General features: G+C 41.4%; 1 protein-coding gene and 1 long non-coding RNA gene across 10 annotated transcripts in view; one reads left to right on the forward strand and one right to left on the reverse strand.

Moving 5' to 3' along the window:
• Nucleotides 1-17,179, reverse strand: part of EYA2 (EYA transcriptional coactivator and phosphatase 2) — a 90,943-nt gene that overhangs the window by 9,442 nt on the left and 64,322 nt on the right. For all 8 annotated transcript variants that reach the window (XM_062642356.1, XM_062642352.1, XM_062642354.1 and 5 more), the window contains 2 exons: nucleotides 6,800-6,889; nucleotides 2,131-2,189 (listed from right to left, as the gene is read on the reverse strand). In XM_062642356.1, the coding sequence (XP_062498340.1) occupies nucleotides 2,131-2,189; nucleotides 6,800-6,889 (149 nt within the window). The remainder of the gene's footprint in view (nucleotides 1-2,130; nucleotides 2,190-6,799; nucleotides 6,890-17,179) is intronic.
• On the forward strand, nucleotides 1,978-16,634 carry LOC134175912 (uncharacterized). Of its 2 annotated transcripts, XR_009969181.1 has the most exons (4): nucleotides 1,978-2,223; nucleotides 3,038-3,169; nucleotides 4,135-4,340; nucleotides 16,508-16,634. It is a non-coding gene; the product is annotated as an uncharacterized LOC134175912 (long non-coding RNA). The 2 variants fall into 2 exon arrangements; XR_009969180.1 differs by lacking the exon at nucleotides 16,508-16,634 and having other exon boundaries at nucleotides 4,135-4,797.

The raw sequence follows: 17,179 nt of genomic DNA on the forward strand, positions 1-17,179 counted from the left end.
ATGTCAAGACAAGCGGCAGCAGCAGCATGCTCAGGACACACTGTGCAGAACTGGACTTCATCTCTAGCATGGTTACTAGCACAGATTAAAAGGCATTCTGACTGTAAACACAGTGCAAGTTACTCAGCACTCCCTGCCAGTTCTCTGGACTACAAAACATCTGCATGTCCTCACGTCACTGAACTTCCTCACCTGCCTCTTGCCCAGGCTGCTGAAGGAACTGCAGAAATACATCCTAAAGGAGAAAATCCTGGTGTTCCCTTTTACGACTTGGCTATATGGCTACACAGGCTCTGAACACAAATTAGACCAAGAAAAAAGATTAAGAAATTAACTAAAGGAGCCTTAACTGCCTGCAATGTGTGAAGTTTTTGTTTGCTTTTGTTTTAAAACTGAGTTAATGCTTCAAAGCAACTCTAGAGTAATTACCACAATGAACTGGGGCAAGTGTCAGTTCCACAAACACCTTAAACAGGCAGTTTCTCTGAAGAAAGCAATCCTGCCTTCTGCCAGGCATTTGCTCCTGTCTTCAGACCTCCTTGATGTCCCTTTCTCTGTACCAGCACAGGCTGGTACAAAGATTTCTTCAGCACTGAGATGAATCAGATCAGGGAACTGTTCCAGTTAAAAGATAACAGAACTAAAAAAAAAAAAAAAAAAAAAGAAGTTGCTTTTCACCTGGATTCCCTGGTCTGGGAGTCGGGGCATGGAAAGAGCCAGTACCAGCTCATGTCATCTTCAAATGTTTGCTGGATGACAGCATCAGGACCAGTTTCATGGTCTGAGCAGGTCTCAGACTGAGCTGCGATGGAAGAGGGCAGTTGCAGCTCATGGGGGACAGTTAGTCAGATCAGGTCACAGACCCAGTGGATCTGGACAAACTCAACTTGAACCAGAGCAAAGGAAGGGACAGAAAGGCTGAGGGGGACAGACCTATCCTTCTCAGGTGCAGCCTGAAGTTAGCTCAGCTTAAAGTGCTTCTGACACCTCACTGGGGGAGCAGCCAGTGCTTGTACATTCACATCCTGATTTACTGCACAGTAATTTCCCCATCTAGAGAGCCCTGATGCCACTGTATTTCTGCATTAAAGCATCCAGATAGGAGTTATTATGCTTAAGATACTGAAGTCAGCTCAGCTTCATTTCCCACATAGACAAACCAGGAGCAGCTGAGAAGTATTTCTGAAACAACAGAAACCACTCAGGGAGGGCTTTTCACAGAATTCAAGATGTGTTGTTAGCATACGAATTTTTTTATTCACTCAAGGTAAGTGCACTGATTGAGATAAACCCCAAAGTAATGTTTTAATCAATGTCTGAGCAAGTATCTAGCCTCACCTGCTTACAGGCCACTGGAGGCAAAGGACCTAAATAAATATGTGCCACTTCAGTGCACTGCAGAGCACAAACTAGCAGTTCAGTTACTGCAAGAGATCTTTCAAGTGTTCTCTGCAGAAGAAAAAGTCTCTTCCCTAAAACACTTCATAGTTTTCCATGCTGTTTCTGCACCCATTTCTCATAATCACCAGCCAGAAAAACATAAAATATAAAGCTCTATATGGGCTCTTCCCATTTAATTCTTGTGCCAATTATCATGACTCTGCAGCCAATGCTTTAGTAAAGGTGATGTAATTCCTCAGAAGTATTTTTTAGGTACATGATAATCTAACTTAGATAATAATGTTTGGAGCAATTTTGATATAAGTTTCTACCAGTAACAGAACTCTGGCATGGCAAGGTCCATAAATCTCACTGCTGAGCCCATGTGTTACAGGTTAGGCAGTGGGAAATCTTTCGATATGGTTTTGAAGCATTTTGGCCATACCTGCACTAAGTGGCTGGCCAAATCACATCAGAAACTAGTGTAGACGGACTGGAGTTTAAGCTAATTTTAAGTATATTTCCCAGAATGGTTCAAAGCTCAGTACAGTCAGGGTCTGACAGTAGGCACATGCATATTAATGTGAGAAAGGGGATTCTGTGCTTCTGGGTGCTTAATGCAGACAGCATAGAGCCAGGAAATGGAGGGGGTGCATGACTGAGAATGTTATTTTACATCACTGACCAGCCCCCTCCTATTTTCAAACAGCTGGGGACTACCTGACCTGCAGCTTCCAGGAGATACCGTACCTTAGATCCTGACCGTTATCATCTGATGATACATCATCTATGTGGATCTGGTCACAGTCCTGAGAAGCGTATGGAAAAAAAATACAGCAGTAAGTAAATGCTTTGGAAAAACAACCTGAAATAACATAATGAAAAACTGCCTTAAATGTAATATTAAGAAGATAAAATCTTAGTATTGTCTGGCATAGTCTAGCCAGTTAATTGTTAGGAACAAGCATCACATAGCACTTGTACAAAATATGACTAGACAGAGAGTGTGTATGTGAAATCTGCCATTATCTAAGGGCAAAACAGTTCTTGAATACTACAGTAAATGGAACTCTCTCCTATGCAACAGGAGGGAGAGAGATGCTTGGGTTTTTGCCAGGAAAACTGTGGTTTTTAAACTTTGTATGCATGATAAGGCAGAGATTTGGCAGCCTGTGCCCCCGTGAGAATACTGCTTTCGACAGGAGGTGTATGCCCACATAATTACACAGGGAGATCTGTCCCAAAGAACTTTCCAGAGATGCCTGTCCTGCCAGTGTTTTCACTGTTTGTTCTGAGGGGGCTGAGCTTCCTTTGATGTACAGGGAACCTGGACAGAAGCACTGAAGGCGGCAGCCTTTCATAGCCCCAGCCACAGACAGAGTGAAGGAAGAATGTGTGTCAGTAATGAGGAAATCTATGCACAGGAAGTTTAACCAGAGTATATACTTGGAGCTCAGCCTGCATGAAGCATGTACTCTAGATCTTATCTTCCAAAATTCTTCATTGTTTGAATGGTGGAGGCCCTGCCTCAAAAATTTGAGAAATGTTATTTCTTTGGTCTCTTTCCTAGTCTTAGCATTAAGATTAAAAAGAGTTAAAAACAGGAAGCTTCTCCCACCACCTTCAATCTCCTTTCTCCATGACCCTTGCAGGTTAGAACAAGACAGAAAGCCTTCATTCCAGCTGATGAACTCTTATCCTTTGCTCTGGTTGATTTTTCAATAGAAGAAAAAAGTGCTTGGTACAACAGGATTCCAAAGTCAGAAGAATTGCAACTAACCAAGGTACAGTTAGTTTTCACCTCTACACTATTCTGTAAACCACAGAATTTATCTTACCTTCTTTATACAATTAGGAGTTTATGAGATACTTTAAACTAGCCCCTTTCAAAAAAAGAAAAACATCTCCAAACAATTAACCAAATTTGTTATCAGTGGTGAAATGGCACAGGTAGTTCTTGTTCATGATCATGAGATTTTCTGCAGCATTTGAGATAATGCTCAAAGACAATTTTATCTTGCTCCTGTCCTCTTATCAACATATAACTGGGGTGTGTATTTCTGTACATAACTGGAGCCAAGAGGCTGAACAGCAGATCTCTGCTGGCATCTCTTTCTCTCTCTCCCCTCTAGCCCCATCATCTTTAAGCTCCCCTGCCAATGGCTGTTGTGAGCCATGCTGGGAAAATATTGATGCAGCCCACTGCACTTCAGTTGTATGATGCAGGGCATTAAGTCAGGGGAAAGGTATTTGCAGAGAGATCTGTTTTTCTCATTTGTGAATGAATTGTTCTGTACACTGAAGTGTGACAACAGTAGCTATCACATTTCTAACTTAATAAAATACCATGACACTTGGTGAGACGCTACCTCATAGTGCACCGGCTGAGCCTATCGTGTTACTGGGTGAAACTCAGGGAAGCTGGTTAAAGCAGAACATGGGCCATGTTTTACTGCTTGGTTACAAGACTAATTTTTCATTCTTGCAGAATTTCTTTGAAATTTTAGTGAGCAGGGAATCAAGGCAGGATATCTGGGCTGCTGCAAAGGAGGACCAGATTGTTGGCGTGGATGTCTGCAGTGGGAACACATCCCAGTTTTCACATCTGCTGACTTTTTAAAATGATGCTCTAGGATCTCTGAGGGATATGATGTGTGGCACATACAGCCTGTAACAGAGTCAAACCTGTTGAGACCTCAGCCAACCCTCACAGCTCTGGGAACTGAACTGTTTTTATTGTTGTGGTATCTCTAGGTCAGTCTGTGCCACGCAACCTGCCTCCACGTGGGACCAGACCCCTGCACCCACATGTGAAGGAGCCTGAGCTAATGCAGACTTGAAACAGTACTGCAGGCTTGGAGAAAGCCTCTGCTGCCTCCTTGTGAAACACAAGCTGTTCCTGAGGATGTGTGGAGAAGCGCCTTCTGTTATCGCTTATGCTCGTTCTGAATGCCGTTGAGGTATGTCTTGTGCACATATGAAAACAACTGATGAATGCACAGCTTGTCACTGTTTGCATATCAGGACTGTGTGAGAGATTTTTAAACATCTTATGGATTCGTTTATCAGCCAAGCTTGCATCCCTCATTAGGTGGGGAGTTAACAGTTCCCAGAACACAAACCCTCCAGGGATGGCTCTGAAAGGCAGTAACTTGTAAACACACTAATCCCCTTGTTTGTTAATTCTTCCAGTCCTCCTGTCCTTAATACCTGTTTTCCAGAGTGCTAGACAACAGTATCTCCAGAGGGACTGGAGGTAGAAGGTACTATTCTTTAGCCAGCATTGCACTGTGAACAAAAGGCATCTGGGAGAAAAAGCTCAACCCTGGAAAGCTCAGAGTTTGTATTTTAACTTCACTGTGATCTGTAACCTTGAGCAACTTCTTTTCTCCCCAGTGTCCCAAAAGGGGAACAGAAAGTGAGAATACTTCAACTGAGTATTTCCTGATATATGCTGCAGTGTGATCACTGCACACAAGTACACAACCTCTTGTGTGGCCTATACTTATGCTTATATGCCATATGAGAGGACAAATTAGTGTGGCAAACACACACTTGTATGATTTCAACATGGGGCTCAGAAAACAGAGGCCTTGCTTGCCTGGGTTATGTTGCAAATAACCTCCTGAACAGAGCAATGCTTGTGTCACTGCATGCTCTGGAAGTGCAATGCACAGCCTGCCCTTGTCAAGGTTTGGTGCCTTGATCCTTTGTCTTGGGGCAGCACATCTCTAGTGTGCCCCATCATCCAGACAGCTGGGCAGCTACCCTGCTGCTTCTCTCACGCCGCCCCAACACAGAAGATGCTCCGAAAAGGGTTTGACTGTTTTTAGCTTATTTTGTCCTGTACAGACCAGTGTTATACCACATGATGGTGCTAATGTATATGGTAATGTTCGTGGGTCTAGAACTGAATCAGCTTCTGTGCTTGTTTTTTACCAATTTCTTCTTTCTGTTCTAAGAACATAATTCATCTTTTTTTGTTTTGGTCCAAGCCTTGCGCTTGGTGATGTATGATCCTTAAGTATGACTTTCTGAATACTCAAATCTGACTTTTATTTATCATCCTAAATGAAGGAGTAGGGTGGTTAATGAACAGAGGTAGATGACTATTGCTGCAATTTCTTCCACTGAAATTTGCTTCTCTTTTTTTCAAGCAGCCACAAAATAGCACTACTTACACAAATGGTTTTAGTTATCATCTTTGTATGCCCTCCTGTGTCGTCCCTCCTAATCGTACTTCACTTCATGTTTTAGAGCAGTAAGTAAAGCAAGGAAAAAACTTATTTTAAAATGATTTGCCAACTTATATTTTTGCAAGAGTCTAGATAGGGAGAGGTTTTCCAGAGGGTGACTTTGTGCAGTACATGGAGCTAAGATTTGATGAGTGGAAAGTGCTGGCTGCATATTAAATATTATCACTCTTTATATAGTACACTGCACTTCCAAACAGCAGCTTCCCCTTCCCCCTCCCGAAGGAGGGCTTTTTCAGTTTGTACTTCTCATAACCTCATCACCAACTCCCTCTTTGAAAAGAGCTGAAAGAGGAAATATCTGTCAGTTCAGGTGTTGGCCACTGCTTGTCTTCAAAAGGAAATGAAAATTCTCAGCAAGTGAAACCTCAGATTGTAAGGAGACAGGTGGCAGGAAAGGTTGTACCTCCTGTAATGCTAAGGACCACAGTGCAATTAAGCAGTGAAGGAACCAGAAGTTCACACTGAACTCATCAGGCACACAAAAAGTTATCTCATTTCATCCAGCACAGAAAAAAATTCCTCCTTTTTCAAGTGAAAAAAAGACCGTAAAAGTCTACCCAGGGATGTTAGATTTTTTTTTTTATCATCATCTGCTAGCACCGCTTTGCTTGAATTTTACTGTATTCAAAAGGATTTCTGCTTTGTATAAGGCACAGTCAGACCTAACCAAGCCACAAACAGGAAGGATTCTTCCTGTTGGTCTTTAATGTTGAAACTCCCATAGTTTCCATCCTGCAGTGTGCCTCAGCTTGAGCAGACCTCCTGCTCTGTGTGTGGAAGCAGAATATCCTCAAGAACAGAGACCATTTTTAAATCCTCTGCAGTGGCTCACAACTAATTGCTACCTGCCCCATAGGATCTTTGCTAATTTAGCTTAATAAAATTATTAAATAGCAAATTTCAGGAGAAGCAGCAGCAATGTCCTCATTATTAGATTTAGTAAAACTGCCAAAAGCCATCATTGTTACTGTGTATTTAGAAAAAAAATTCCTTAACAGAATGAAGATGTCAAAGGGACACAGTGAAGTATGCTTCCAATAAGACATCTAAGGCCCATTTCTTTGGGGTCAAAAATAAAAGTTTCTTGGCCAGAAAAACAAGTTTGTAGACCAGATGCAAATGATTAGAGAGAGAGATGTTAAATAAAATAAGCAGCTACATACCTCCAGGTCATTAAAGAACAGATGTGTATCTGCAAGGTTGAAGATCATTTCTTCCATCATAAGACCTATCCGCACAGACGTTGTAGTGTCCTGTGAGGGGAAATACAACCAGGTTTTTATCCATTCACTTTGATCTTTTTTTCTGGGAGGGGGAGGTAGGAGATTAGAGCAAACATAGGATCTACACAGTCCTGTTTCTGAAGATAGGCTCATTAAAGTGATTTTATTTCCCGAGTGTATCTTAAAATGGTTTTCCTATCCTTTCTTCTGCTTTCATAGATAATTAAATTCTGTTCTTTGAAAGATGTCTATGGCTTGCCTTGATCAGTAATAGCCCACATGCTTCAGATGATATAACAAGAACCTTTGAACACCTGACACTATATGAGAATTGCTTCAGTAGTTTAGACGAAGAATTGATTTCCAATAGTGTCATTAGGGAATGACTAGGAGAAAGTTACAAACAACAGAGTACACAGAGGGTGATCCTTTCTTGACTTTGTCCTTCAAACCAGCCCTAGAAGGTCAGCATTATTCTCTTTTAATGTCAAACAGCAATCTGGTGAGCAAAATCTGAAAACAGAATCCATAAATGCAGTCTCTTTCTCTAGAGGGTGCAATCCATGTGTCTCAGCACATTTGGCTTAGGTCTTTACTACCATAACTTAGATGATCAGCACAGAACCAGACAGAAAGGCAGATGTGTTGTTCCCACATCAGAGTCCAGCATGATAACAGCATCTACTGTCTTCAGCAACAGGCATGCCCCCAGACAGGAGATACAAGAGCAGCCACACTGCTGCAGGTACCACTCCAGTCTGCATGGGCTGGCTGACTGTGAAGGTTTGCTCATTCTGCCATTTCCATGTGCCAGCAGCCCCTCACCTACCCAAGTGTGGGTCTCACTTGGCCCTTCCCTGAGAGGGTCCCAAACTGCTTCCCAAAAGGGAAGGACATGATGCAGAAGCTCTGGCTGCCTGCAGCACTTTTAAAACACTTTTTTAACGATGAAGAGAATGTGAAAACACACATGCCAGCACCTCTAAAACGGCTTCTACATGTTCTTAAGCATGTGTGAACTTTCTCACATCCAGATCCTGCTCCTACCAACATCAGTGGCAAAACCTTAATTAAATTCCTCTGGAGAAGAACTACACTACCTGCAGCTCTACTTTAGTGTGTTTAGTTGATTTGGTTTAGAAAATTAGTGTTTTTCCCTGCCTGTTGTTACCCATCTGAGACAAAACCACCTGTGAGATGGCTGCCACTTCATTTCCCCACCAACTCAGTAACTGCAAACTTAAATTGTGTCAGGCTGACAGGGCTGACTCTGCTTAGCTGAAGAAGCCACCCACAGACAATCCTACATGGCAAAAACGACTTTTGGCTGGGCTACTTTCTCATCCTTTGGCTTGGAAGGCTACTTTAACAGCTGACTACATGTGCACAGCAGATCTACTCGGTCCTCCAAGCTGCCGCTTGGATGGGGATGGTGGCTGCAGGGCTCCTACAGCTCTTGGCTCACTGCTTCAAAGCTGCCCACTGGGCACTGGACACAGCCTACACGGATCTGTTACTCTGAAACACCACCAAGTGACCTGCTGTACCCAGCCTCATGCACTGCAGTATTAAATGAATCTCAGTAACTATTCCATGTGTCTTGAGCATAAAGTCAACCATTCCTCCTGCCCCCGAACAACTAACTTCGCTCCTAAACCCACAGCAAAAGCACAGAAACACACTGATGCAAACAAGGTTGCCAGCAGAACATTTCCTTATTCATTAAATACTTCAAAAACACAAGCAAAAACTAATCTGTGGTTAATTTGATAAACACTCACAGCTCAAAAGCATCGTGTCTGTTCAAACTAAACAACAACAGACAACTTGGAAAAAACAGAGCATTCCCACACAGCCCTTTTTTTTGGTAATTCATCTTCATTAGGACGGAGATCTCTCATCTTTATGTTTATGTGGGTGGTTTTCCTTCACTGAAGTTACATGCTAAACCAGGGCAGATCTATACGTAGTCTTTGCTCTAATTTTCTGCAGATTTCTGTGGAGTCATGTTATTGTATGACAGGATGGTAATGAATTAGTTGAGGAGCTCTAACAGGGAGCACAATGTTTGGAGGATGAGTACATTTCAATCAACCTTTGTGGCAGATGCTGTTGACATGGATGGTGTATTACACACTAACCTAATTATTACGCATTCTTGGTGTAGTTCTCTTTAATTAGAGCAGAATGGCTGTGGTTTCAGCCATGTGTGTGACTCACAAGCATTGTGCCCATCTAAAGAAAAACTCTGTCACTCATGTTTAAACATGCTTGTTGCTGTCCCAGAAAGAAGGGCACTTTCTCCTCTGGGCAAAAAGTAAACTTCAACAGACTTGCCTTGAACATGTCTCTAATTTTAAGCCCCAAACCTCCTCTCCTGATGAGGCACAGGGACACAGGCATGATCAGGACATTTGACTGCGGCCCCATATGAGCAGCACTGAATCAAATTTTACTACCCAGGTGTAGTTACACAGGGGAACTGTTTTGCAGAAAATATGCTGCTAGGAAGAAATTATTTTGTAAAATAGTTTTTAATGAAGCAATTTATTTTTATACATTTCAAGGATCATTAGCCTTTAAACCTCTTTCAGGAAATCTCACTGGTTGGTATCTGTCATTTATCCTCTGAGTTTTGTCTTCAACTTCATTGGTATTAATCACTAATGGGAAGAAGGAAACATTTCCACACTGCATGAAGTTACCTTCTCTTTAGTTAAACTATACAGAAATGTAGATGAGAGGGGGAGAAAAAAAAAGTAAAATCTTTCTCTTGAGATAGCGAATATGATGGAATGAAAATAAAACAGAAAAATGCACTTTACCACCCAGAGGGGAAGTCGTTTGGGGAAATGATTTGGCATCACTGCCTTCACAGTATGGACATTTCCTCTACAGCAAGGCACACTTCCAAGTCTTAAAGAGGCTGATAAAGTTAAAAGGCAAATCAGCACTCCCACTATAGGTGTCTAGAGGCACTAGGCCAGGGTTCCACTGGCAGTTAATTTATTTGCATTACTGTAGCATCTAGAAGCACTAGACCCAGACTTGAACCCTGCTGTGCTAGAGGTTGTACCCACACAGAAGAAAGACACAGTCAACGCAGCTTTCAATTCAAGTATGAATAAACAGAAAAATCAGACTGATGAGAAAGCACCAAAATGAGATTAGGTTTATCACTCATGCTGTCCAAATTCTGTGTACAGTGTGTAAATTGAACAAGAACTATGAAATTTACCTGAAGATGATGACAAAGAGCTTTTCTGAGGAAGGGAAATCCTGTACCACTAAAGGGTATCTGTGCTGCAGGAGATGCCCTGTGGGCTGCTAATGCTTGTGTTAGAGCAGTGTAAGTTTGACAGAGCAACACAAAGTTACCACATTCATACTGATTCCTGCTAACATGTCCTTCCACAAGAAAACTGCACCCTGCAGCCCTGCAAACAAGCTTCTGGGTAACAGATCTAGTTTTCTGATGCATACGAGCCCAAGGAAGAATGGATCGCAGACAGCTTGAAATCAAATCTCCTCCAGGAACCACTTTTTACAGAGAAAACAGATTAATCTAAAAACTGAACCCATGGTGCTTGTTTAGTAACTTTAGAAAAGCAAGGTCCTACCCCTCTGCTAATCTAGGAGTCATGCTTTCACAAACAAGGACAATGAGAGGCAGGGATACAAAACAGGCAATGAACTCCTTTTGTAAACAAAACCTCCAGCACCACAGCATATCCCTATGTGCCTCACCTCTGCCAAGCACCACTGTTGGAGCTTCCTTTAGGGTCGCAATTAAACAGCTCCACAAATTACTTTAGTGTTAACCTCTGGTGCTCACACATGACAGTCCAGGCACTCCTGACCCTCCAATGCACAACTTTAACAGGCTTCTTCACACTGGCTGGGGGAAATAGGCACCAGTGGAGCAGTGGTCATTGTGAAGTATTCATTCTCAAAGAGACTGATATTCTTCCTCCTCAATGCACTCTTCACTCCCACTTTTAACAAAGAGAAGTAGTAGTTTCATAGAATCATAGAATCAACCAGGTTGGAAAAGACCTTTAAGATCATCAAGTCCAACCGTTCCCTAGCACTGCCAAGGCCACCATGAAACCATGTAACTGAGAGCATCGTCTACATGATTTTTGAACACTTCCAGGGACAGTGACTCCACCACTGCCCTGGGCAGCCTGTTCTACTGCCTGAGCACCCTCTTGGTGGAGAAACTGCCCCTAATCTCCAGTCTGAACCTCCCCCGGTGCAGCTTGAGGCTGTTACCTGTTGTCCTATCGCTTGTTACTTGGGAGAAGAGACCAGCACCCACCTCACTTCAACCTCCTTTCAGGTAGTTTTAGAGATAAGGTCCCCCCTGAGCCTTCTCTTCTCCAGACTGAACTACTACTAAAGGTACTGGAATTACCAACACAAAAGCCCATGTGCATTGCAGCCACACTTCACATTGCACTGTCAGGATCCTCCCAAATGGATCTGTATTAAAACCGTATCACTGCTCTCCCAAATCACTGAGATTGATTTTTCATAACCTGCTTATATTTGTCTTACAGTATGCATTAGAGACATGTATTAGTTAACACCTGCAGCTACTGCTAATCCAGTTGGCTGGATGTCCATAGCCAACTCTCCCCTCTTGCACACTGTAATTTTAAAAGGAAGAGAGAAAAAGACTTATCTCTGGCAATCTCTCAAGTGCAAGTCACTCTCGCCTCCAATCTTGGCTCCAAAGCCCATTCCAAGCCTCTGCCTTACAGGTACCTTGTTCAGACTTGCAGGCCATTAGCAAAGGGGCAAAGCTGGCTCCTTTGAGATGGATAACAAATCAGCTTCTTGTCTGACTCTGCTTCTATTTAGCAATGTGCCAATTATCCCGACATTCAGAATGTTAGGACAAAGTCATTCTGAGCATGGATCTTGGATTCAGACCTCCCCTCCATTTAAAAAATACCCAACAAAATAAAGCCCTAGTATTTAAAACTAATCAGTCTCTTTAAATCCCTGCCAAATACCTGTTTATGCCATGAGCAAATAATTACTTTTCTACAAGGAAGAAAGTATTAATTAAGAGTATTCATCAGACTCCTATTCTCTAGGGTTTATCTGCCACAGGTGTCAGCCAGAGGTGAGAGACGGATTAGTATACAATCAAGGGCTTTCCAAGTTAAATCTCCTCCTTGTGGTTAGCTCTTAATAATGAAGTTGTCACCAAAAGAAAGAATTTAATAGTTTTAATTGGGTTTAATTACTTGGAAACTCCTGAAAAATGGACCAGCTTGGTTGTTATATAAAATTAAAAATAATAATAAAAAAAGCAAAGATCCAAATGCTGGGCTACATGTTTGAACAGAAAGAGTCTGTGAGAATGATAATTCCTGTACTGTAACACTTTATACCTCGATCAGAATGAGACATGAACAAGGGTTTCCCATCATAGGACATGTGCATCAGTTCCAGTTCAAGTAAGTCCATGTCTTCTTGAGGAAGAGAACACATTTATCTCTTTTACTACACTTCAGTAGCTTAGATTGCAATTTTATCTTTTTAATAGATGCACGCTACAGCCAGACCCAGGCTCTCAGAGTTTCCAATTGAGAGAGCAGGTATTTGTGAAAAACATTGCTTTAAATAACCAAAGTAGCTCAGAATCAAAACCCATTTTCAGAAGTGACTGAAGTAACTGCACTTCAGACTTCTTAAATAAGTGATTCAAATAGAATCACTCAGCTTTTCAGGCTCTAAACCTTTTTTCCCCAAAACATTGTTTTACCTGAACATTGGTATATCCAGGTTTATTAGACAATCTCCCAAATTTAAATGAATAGCATCTACAGTCAGCACAGTGCAAGCTTGTGAAAGGTCCATGCTAGATGGACAGCAAATACCATTTAATCGTTTTTCTTCAGATAGCTTTTCACAGTCACCCTTACTGTGACTTGAGAGATACTTCCAAATAATTGCTTATTACTTACTGAAGGACTAGCTTTTTACTGGCATGTAGCTGTTCGGAAATGGTTCGGGACTACACCTTGGAAATAAGCAAATGGGCATGTCAGTCACTAAATCCTTACATTCAAGAGCACATGGAGGTTGAAAAGGTTCTCCTGCCACTTTAAATGAACTATGCTCAGGGACAAGCAGTAATGACTACACTAATTTACGCAGTGTCTGAATCTATGAGTTCTTAAATGGATTTTGGTCCTGTGGGAATACTGTACTTAAATACAGGTGAAAAGCTGGGCCATGATGCTTGAGAACAAATGGAAATTACTTCAATTTAGTAATGCAAAAGATTAAAAAATCTACAGATTTTTTTTTTTACTATACAGGGCATAAGAGGGAGCGAAATTGAAACCAAATACACCTTCATTCCTTCTCCTCAGCACTGCAAAATCACTCTATTTCTCTATGCAAGCCCTTGATAACTGTGAAAAATACAGAACTCCTGGAAAGCTTGGTGGAAACACATCACTGTGTGCAGTCCTCTGCACAACTATGTATTTCACACATGCAACTTCCTAACACAAGTTACGTCGTTCTGTTTTTCAAACTATTCTTCCCTTAAAATCAAGTCACGATTCAGTGATACTGGAAAGTAGGGTCCCTTTGCTCACGCTTGTTTGACAATCCAGCATTGCTTCTGATACATATTTTATGTCAAAATTAATCCTTTAATACTTTCAAATACCACATGTGCACTTTGCTTAGAAAACCCTCTGCTCTCCTAAGCTCTAGTACAAGAGGTTACATCTACATGAGCTCAGAGCATCTCCCGTGCCCACCATCTAAGCTGTTGTGGATCTGGTTTTGCTGTTTCTACTGCTGCTTCTCATCAAGAGTACAGATGATAAACACAGATGTTTGCTCCTGAAATACACATTTGAAATAATCAAATGGCTGGAATTATTTACTCCCTTCTCTCCAATAATGAACTAATAATTGATATAGCAGCATGTCTAAAGTAACAGACTTCTTTATTACCTGCAGTGACTGAATGCTTTTTTAATTTAACTTAAAAAGGCATTAAACACAAGGTTTAGCCTCCAGTGGGTAAAAAAATCTCCAACTTCCTCAGAAAATCCTTTCCAAATTGTATTCATCTTGACTTAATCCATGATCTACTGAGTGAATTAGGCACTATTTGTTTTGAAAATCTATTTTATGGAGTTCCAAAGACTGTGTTTTCCTTAGGAAGGGCTTATTCTGCCTTTCTGACCAGGATGCCTGCTAGCAGCCCTCAGCATAGGCCTCTGCAGGTTTTTAACGTCCCAAGGTGCCCCACACATATGACTAACAAAATGTAAATAAACACAGCTGAGCCAGTAAGAAATTGGAAGGTTTTCTCATTAAAGAAATAAAATAAACAGATGTCCTTAAGCACTTTGGCTCATGTTTGTCAAAGGAATGGAAAACTCTCAGATGTCTGAACAGCAGTCGTGATATAAGGCCACATCTCAAGCGAGAGAAGAAGGAAAAAGGCGATGCCATGGCACTTAGAATTAACTAATAGTTCTCAAGGGAGGGCGCTTTTGATTTGAACCTTAGCAACTTCTACAAATAGTTTTTAACAGCCGAGCAATAAAATGGGGTTTTATTCCTTCTCAGTTTGTAAAGTAGTAAAGGACAGATTCAGCCATTAGAAGCATGAATCACCATCAGATTTGATTAAATCCCTATGGTGTTTCAATCAGGTCCTGGCTTTAGGGTCCTGTGAGAGAACAAGAGGGAAAAAGCACAAACTGCTTGAAGCATTCAATGAGAACAGGAATAAAAGAAGAAAAAAAAAGTCAACCCTAGGGTTTTACAGGGATCTCGAGTAGATCCAAGCAGGAACTTTTCAATGACCTTTTTTTTTTTTCTTTTAATTGGAAATCCTAATTCACTTTAAGGAAAGCTTTTTGTAGGAATATGTAACTGCTGGTGAAACTTTTGAGCAATGAAGTTTCTTAGACCCAAAGCATCATTTCTGGTGAGAACAACATAGTCCAGTTCACAGACAGCCAAAATACAGCAGCTTGAAATGCTAGAAAATCATCTTTACCTCAACTGGGTCAAGCAGCAACTTTAGCTGCTCTGTCTAAAAGGTCTCGAGGCCTGGCTGTTGTTGGAGGACACTCTCCTAGTCCTTCACATACCTGTGCCTCTGCCAGTTCCTCAGCAGAGAGGCAGAGCCCATGTTCACACAGGCTGGGAACTTGAGTGCATGTCCTGCTTCTATCTCACTGATACCTGTCTGCTCACAGCTCATCTTAGGTTGCCACTGCTGAAATGCAAAAGCAATAAAAAAATATGGCCATCATATCTACATCAACCAAACCTCTGTACCAATCAAGTGACTACAAGACAAACTGCGAGTACCCAATGAAAGCAGCCACAGCGGCCACTCCAGGCAAAACAACCTTACAGTACAGGCTCTGGGACATGGTGTAATACAGGCAAGCTAAACACCTTTCAGCAAAGGTGAACTAAAATCTGTGACATAACGTGCTTTGTTATTTTTTGCAGTATGTTTTTCTCAATTCAAGCCAATTGAAGATGCTGAACAACTCAGAAATTGCTATGCATCTTACAGGGAATTTTATAGATTGTAACTCCCAGGTATCAGCAGACATGGTCAGAGTACTGATAAAGGTCCAACACAACTCAAGAATTTAGACTGTTCTATGTATTCAATTCTTTAAGTCAGTGCTAAAATAAATCCTTTCCATTTGGTTCCAGAATTTCAGAGTAACTTGCACATAAAGATCAATTTTAACTCCAGATTTTACTTTACTCACAATTAATTTTGACACTAAAATCCCAAGGAGTGTACCAACACAGAACAAGAATTCTCACTAAGAAAGTTATTAGCTTCACATCTACCCCTCAGCTAGGGAAAACAACACACCCAGGGCCCCCTTTTTCTTTGATACTAGTCCTCTGAAAAGCATATGAATGAATCTGCAATATAATACTTAACATTTCTCAGGCTGAAAGAGATGTAGATTTCTTTTCTTTAATGCTCTGACAGCACAGATTATGGAACAAGCAAATCTCAGTCAGGGCAAGGGGAATAGACCCATGATTTTCTTTTTGGCAAGGGAGTACATGCAATCTCTTTTTATTGTGTCTGAATTAGTACCACCAAAAAGTCTGTCTGTTCTTTGCTTAACTGCTTCAAACAAATGCACAAAGCCCCTTGACTTTTACCGAACTCATGTGAAACGCCAGCAGCACTGTTATAGATTTTGACTCTTTTTTCCCATTATGTTTTGTCAGTGATTTGGTGGGCAGATCCTTGCAGACACAGTAAAGACTACAGCCCACCTCCTGTTGATTGGAAGCTCTATTATACATGCCTGAAGGGATTAAAAGAACTGGGTGGACAGTACATTAAGCTATAATGATGGTCTACATCTGTTATGGTCTCTAGGCACACGGTAAATATTCCTACACCCATACAGTGATCACAAGCCTGCAAAACAGGTTTCTAAACTCTCCTGAACATAATATCCAGGGTTAACTGCCTATGGAACTTTTTTTTTACCTTTTCTTGTCAGAGGGCCTCCTGCTGAGAAACCAAAGGGTGGAGAGATTTCCTTGGGTTTGACAGCTTTGCTGCCCCAATCACTTAGACCGTGACTCCGTCTGTTTGTGCAGGTATGCATCCATTCAACCATGGGCAGAAAGCAGAGGGAGATGTGAAGTTGCAGGCCACTCTGACTGCCACTACAAAGGTTATACCGAAGTGACCGTCTGGGGAAAACATTAAGACCAAATGTCTGACGACTGTAATCCATGGGATAGAGTAAAGAGTTTGGGTAGAGGAGACAAAAAAGGAGTAACATAGGCTGGCCTATTCATTCATGCTTCCCTTGGCGGTTTAACTTCTATCAGTGCTGTAAGCAAATTATTTTCTGAACACCTGAGATGAACTGTCCATGCTCTGAGGAGCCCATACCTATAGCAAAGACCATAGAGATTCCTCTCAGAAACCAAACAAAGACATTTCCCATGAAATTATGTCAGAAAACATACATTGAGGCATTAATGATTAATAATATGACTACAACTGATAATCTTTTTTGTGATTTCTTCACTTTTCCCCAAATCAAGAGGTTTCTGGACAGTTCCTTATTGCTGCCATCACCAAGGGGCATTAAACAGAACCATTTGAGATTTTGTAGCTAAAGAACATAGGAGTTTAGATCCAAATTTCTGAAGCTATGGTTGATGTTCCTCCTCCCCTACTCCCAGATAAATCACCCCAGAAAGAGGTGCTATTCTTCAGCTTTATTGACTTTATAGACTAATTCTTTGAGTGCCTGCACA

Source organism: Pezoporus occidentalis, unplaced genomic scaffold (genome assembly GCF_034315485.1).
Source record: "Pezoporus occidentalis ecotype Australia unplaced genomic scaffold, CSIRO_AGI_Poc_V1 ctg70, whole genome shotgun sequence".
NCBI lineage: Eukaryota > Metazoa > Chordata > Aves > Psittaciformes > Psittacidae > Pezoporus > Pezoporus occidentalis.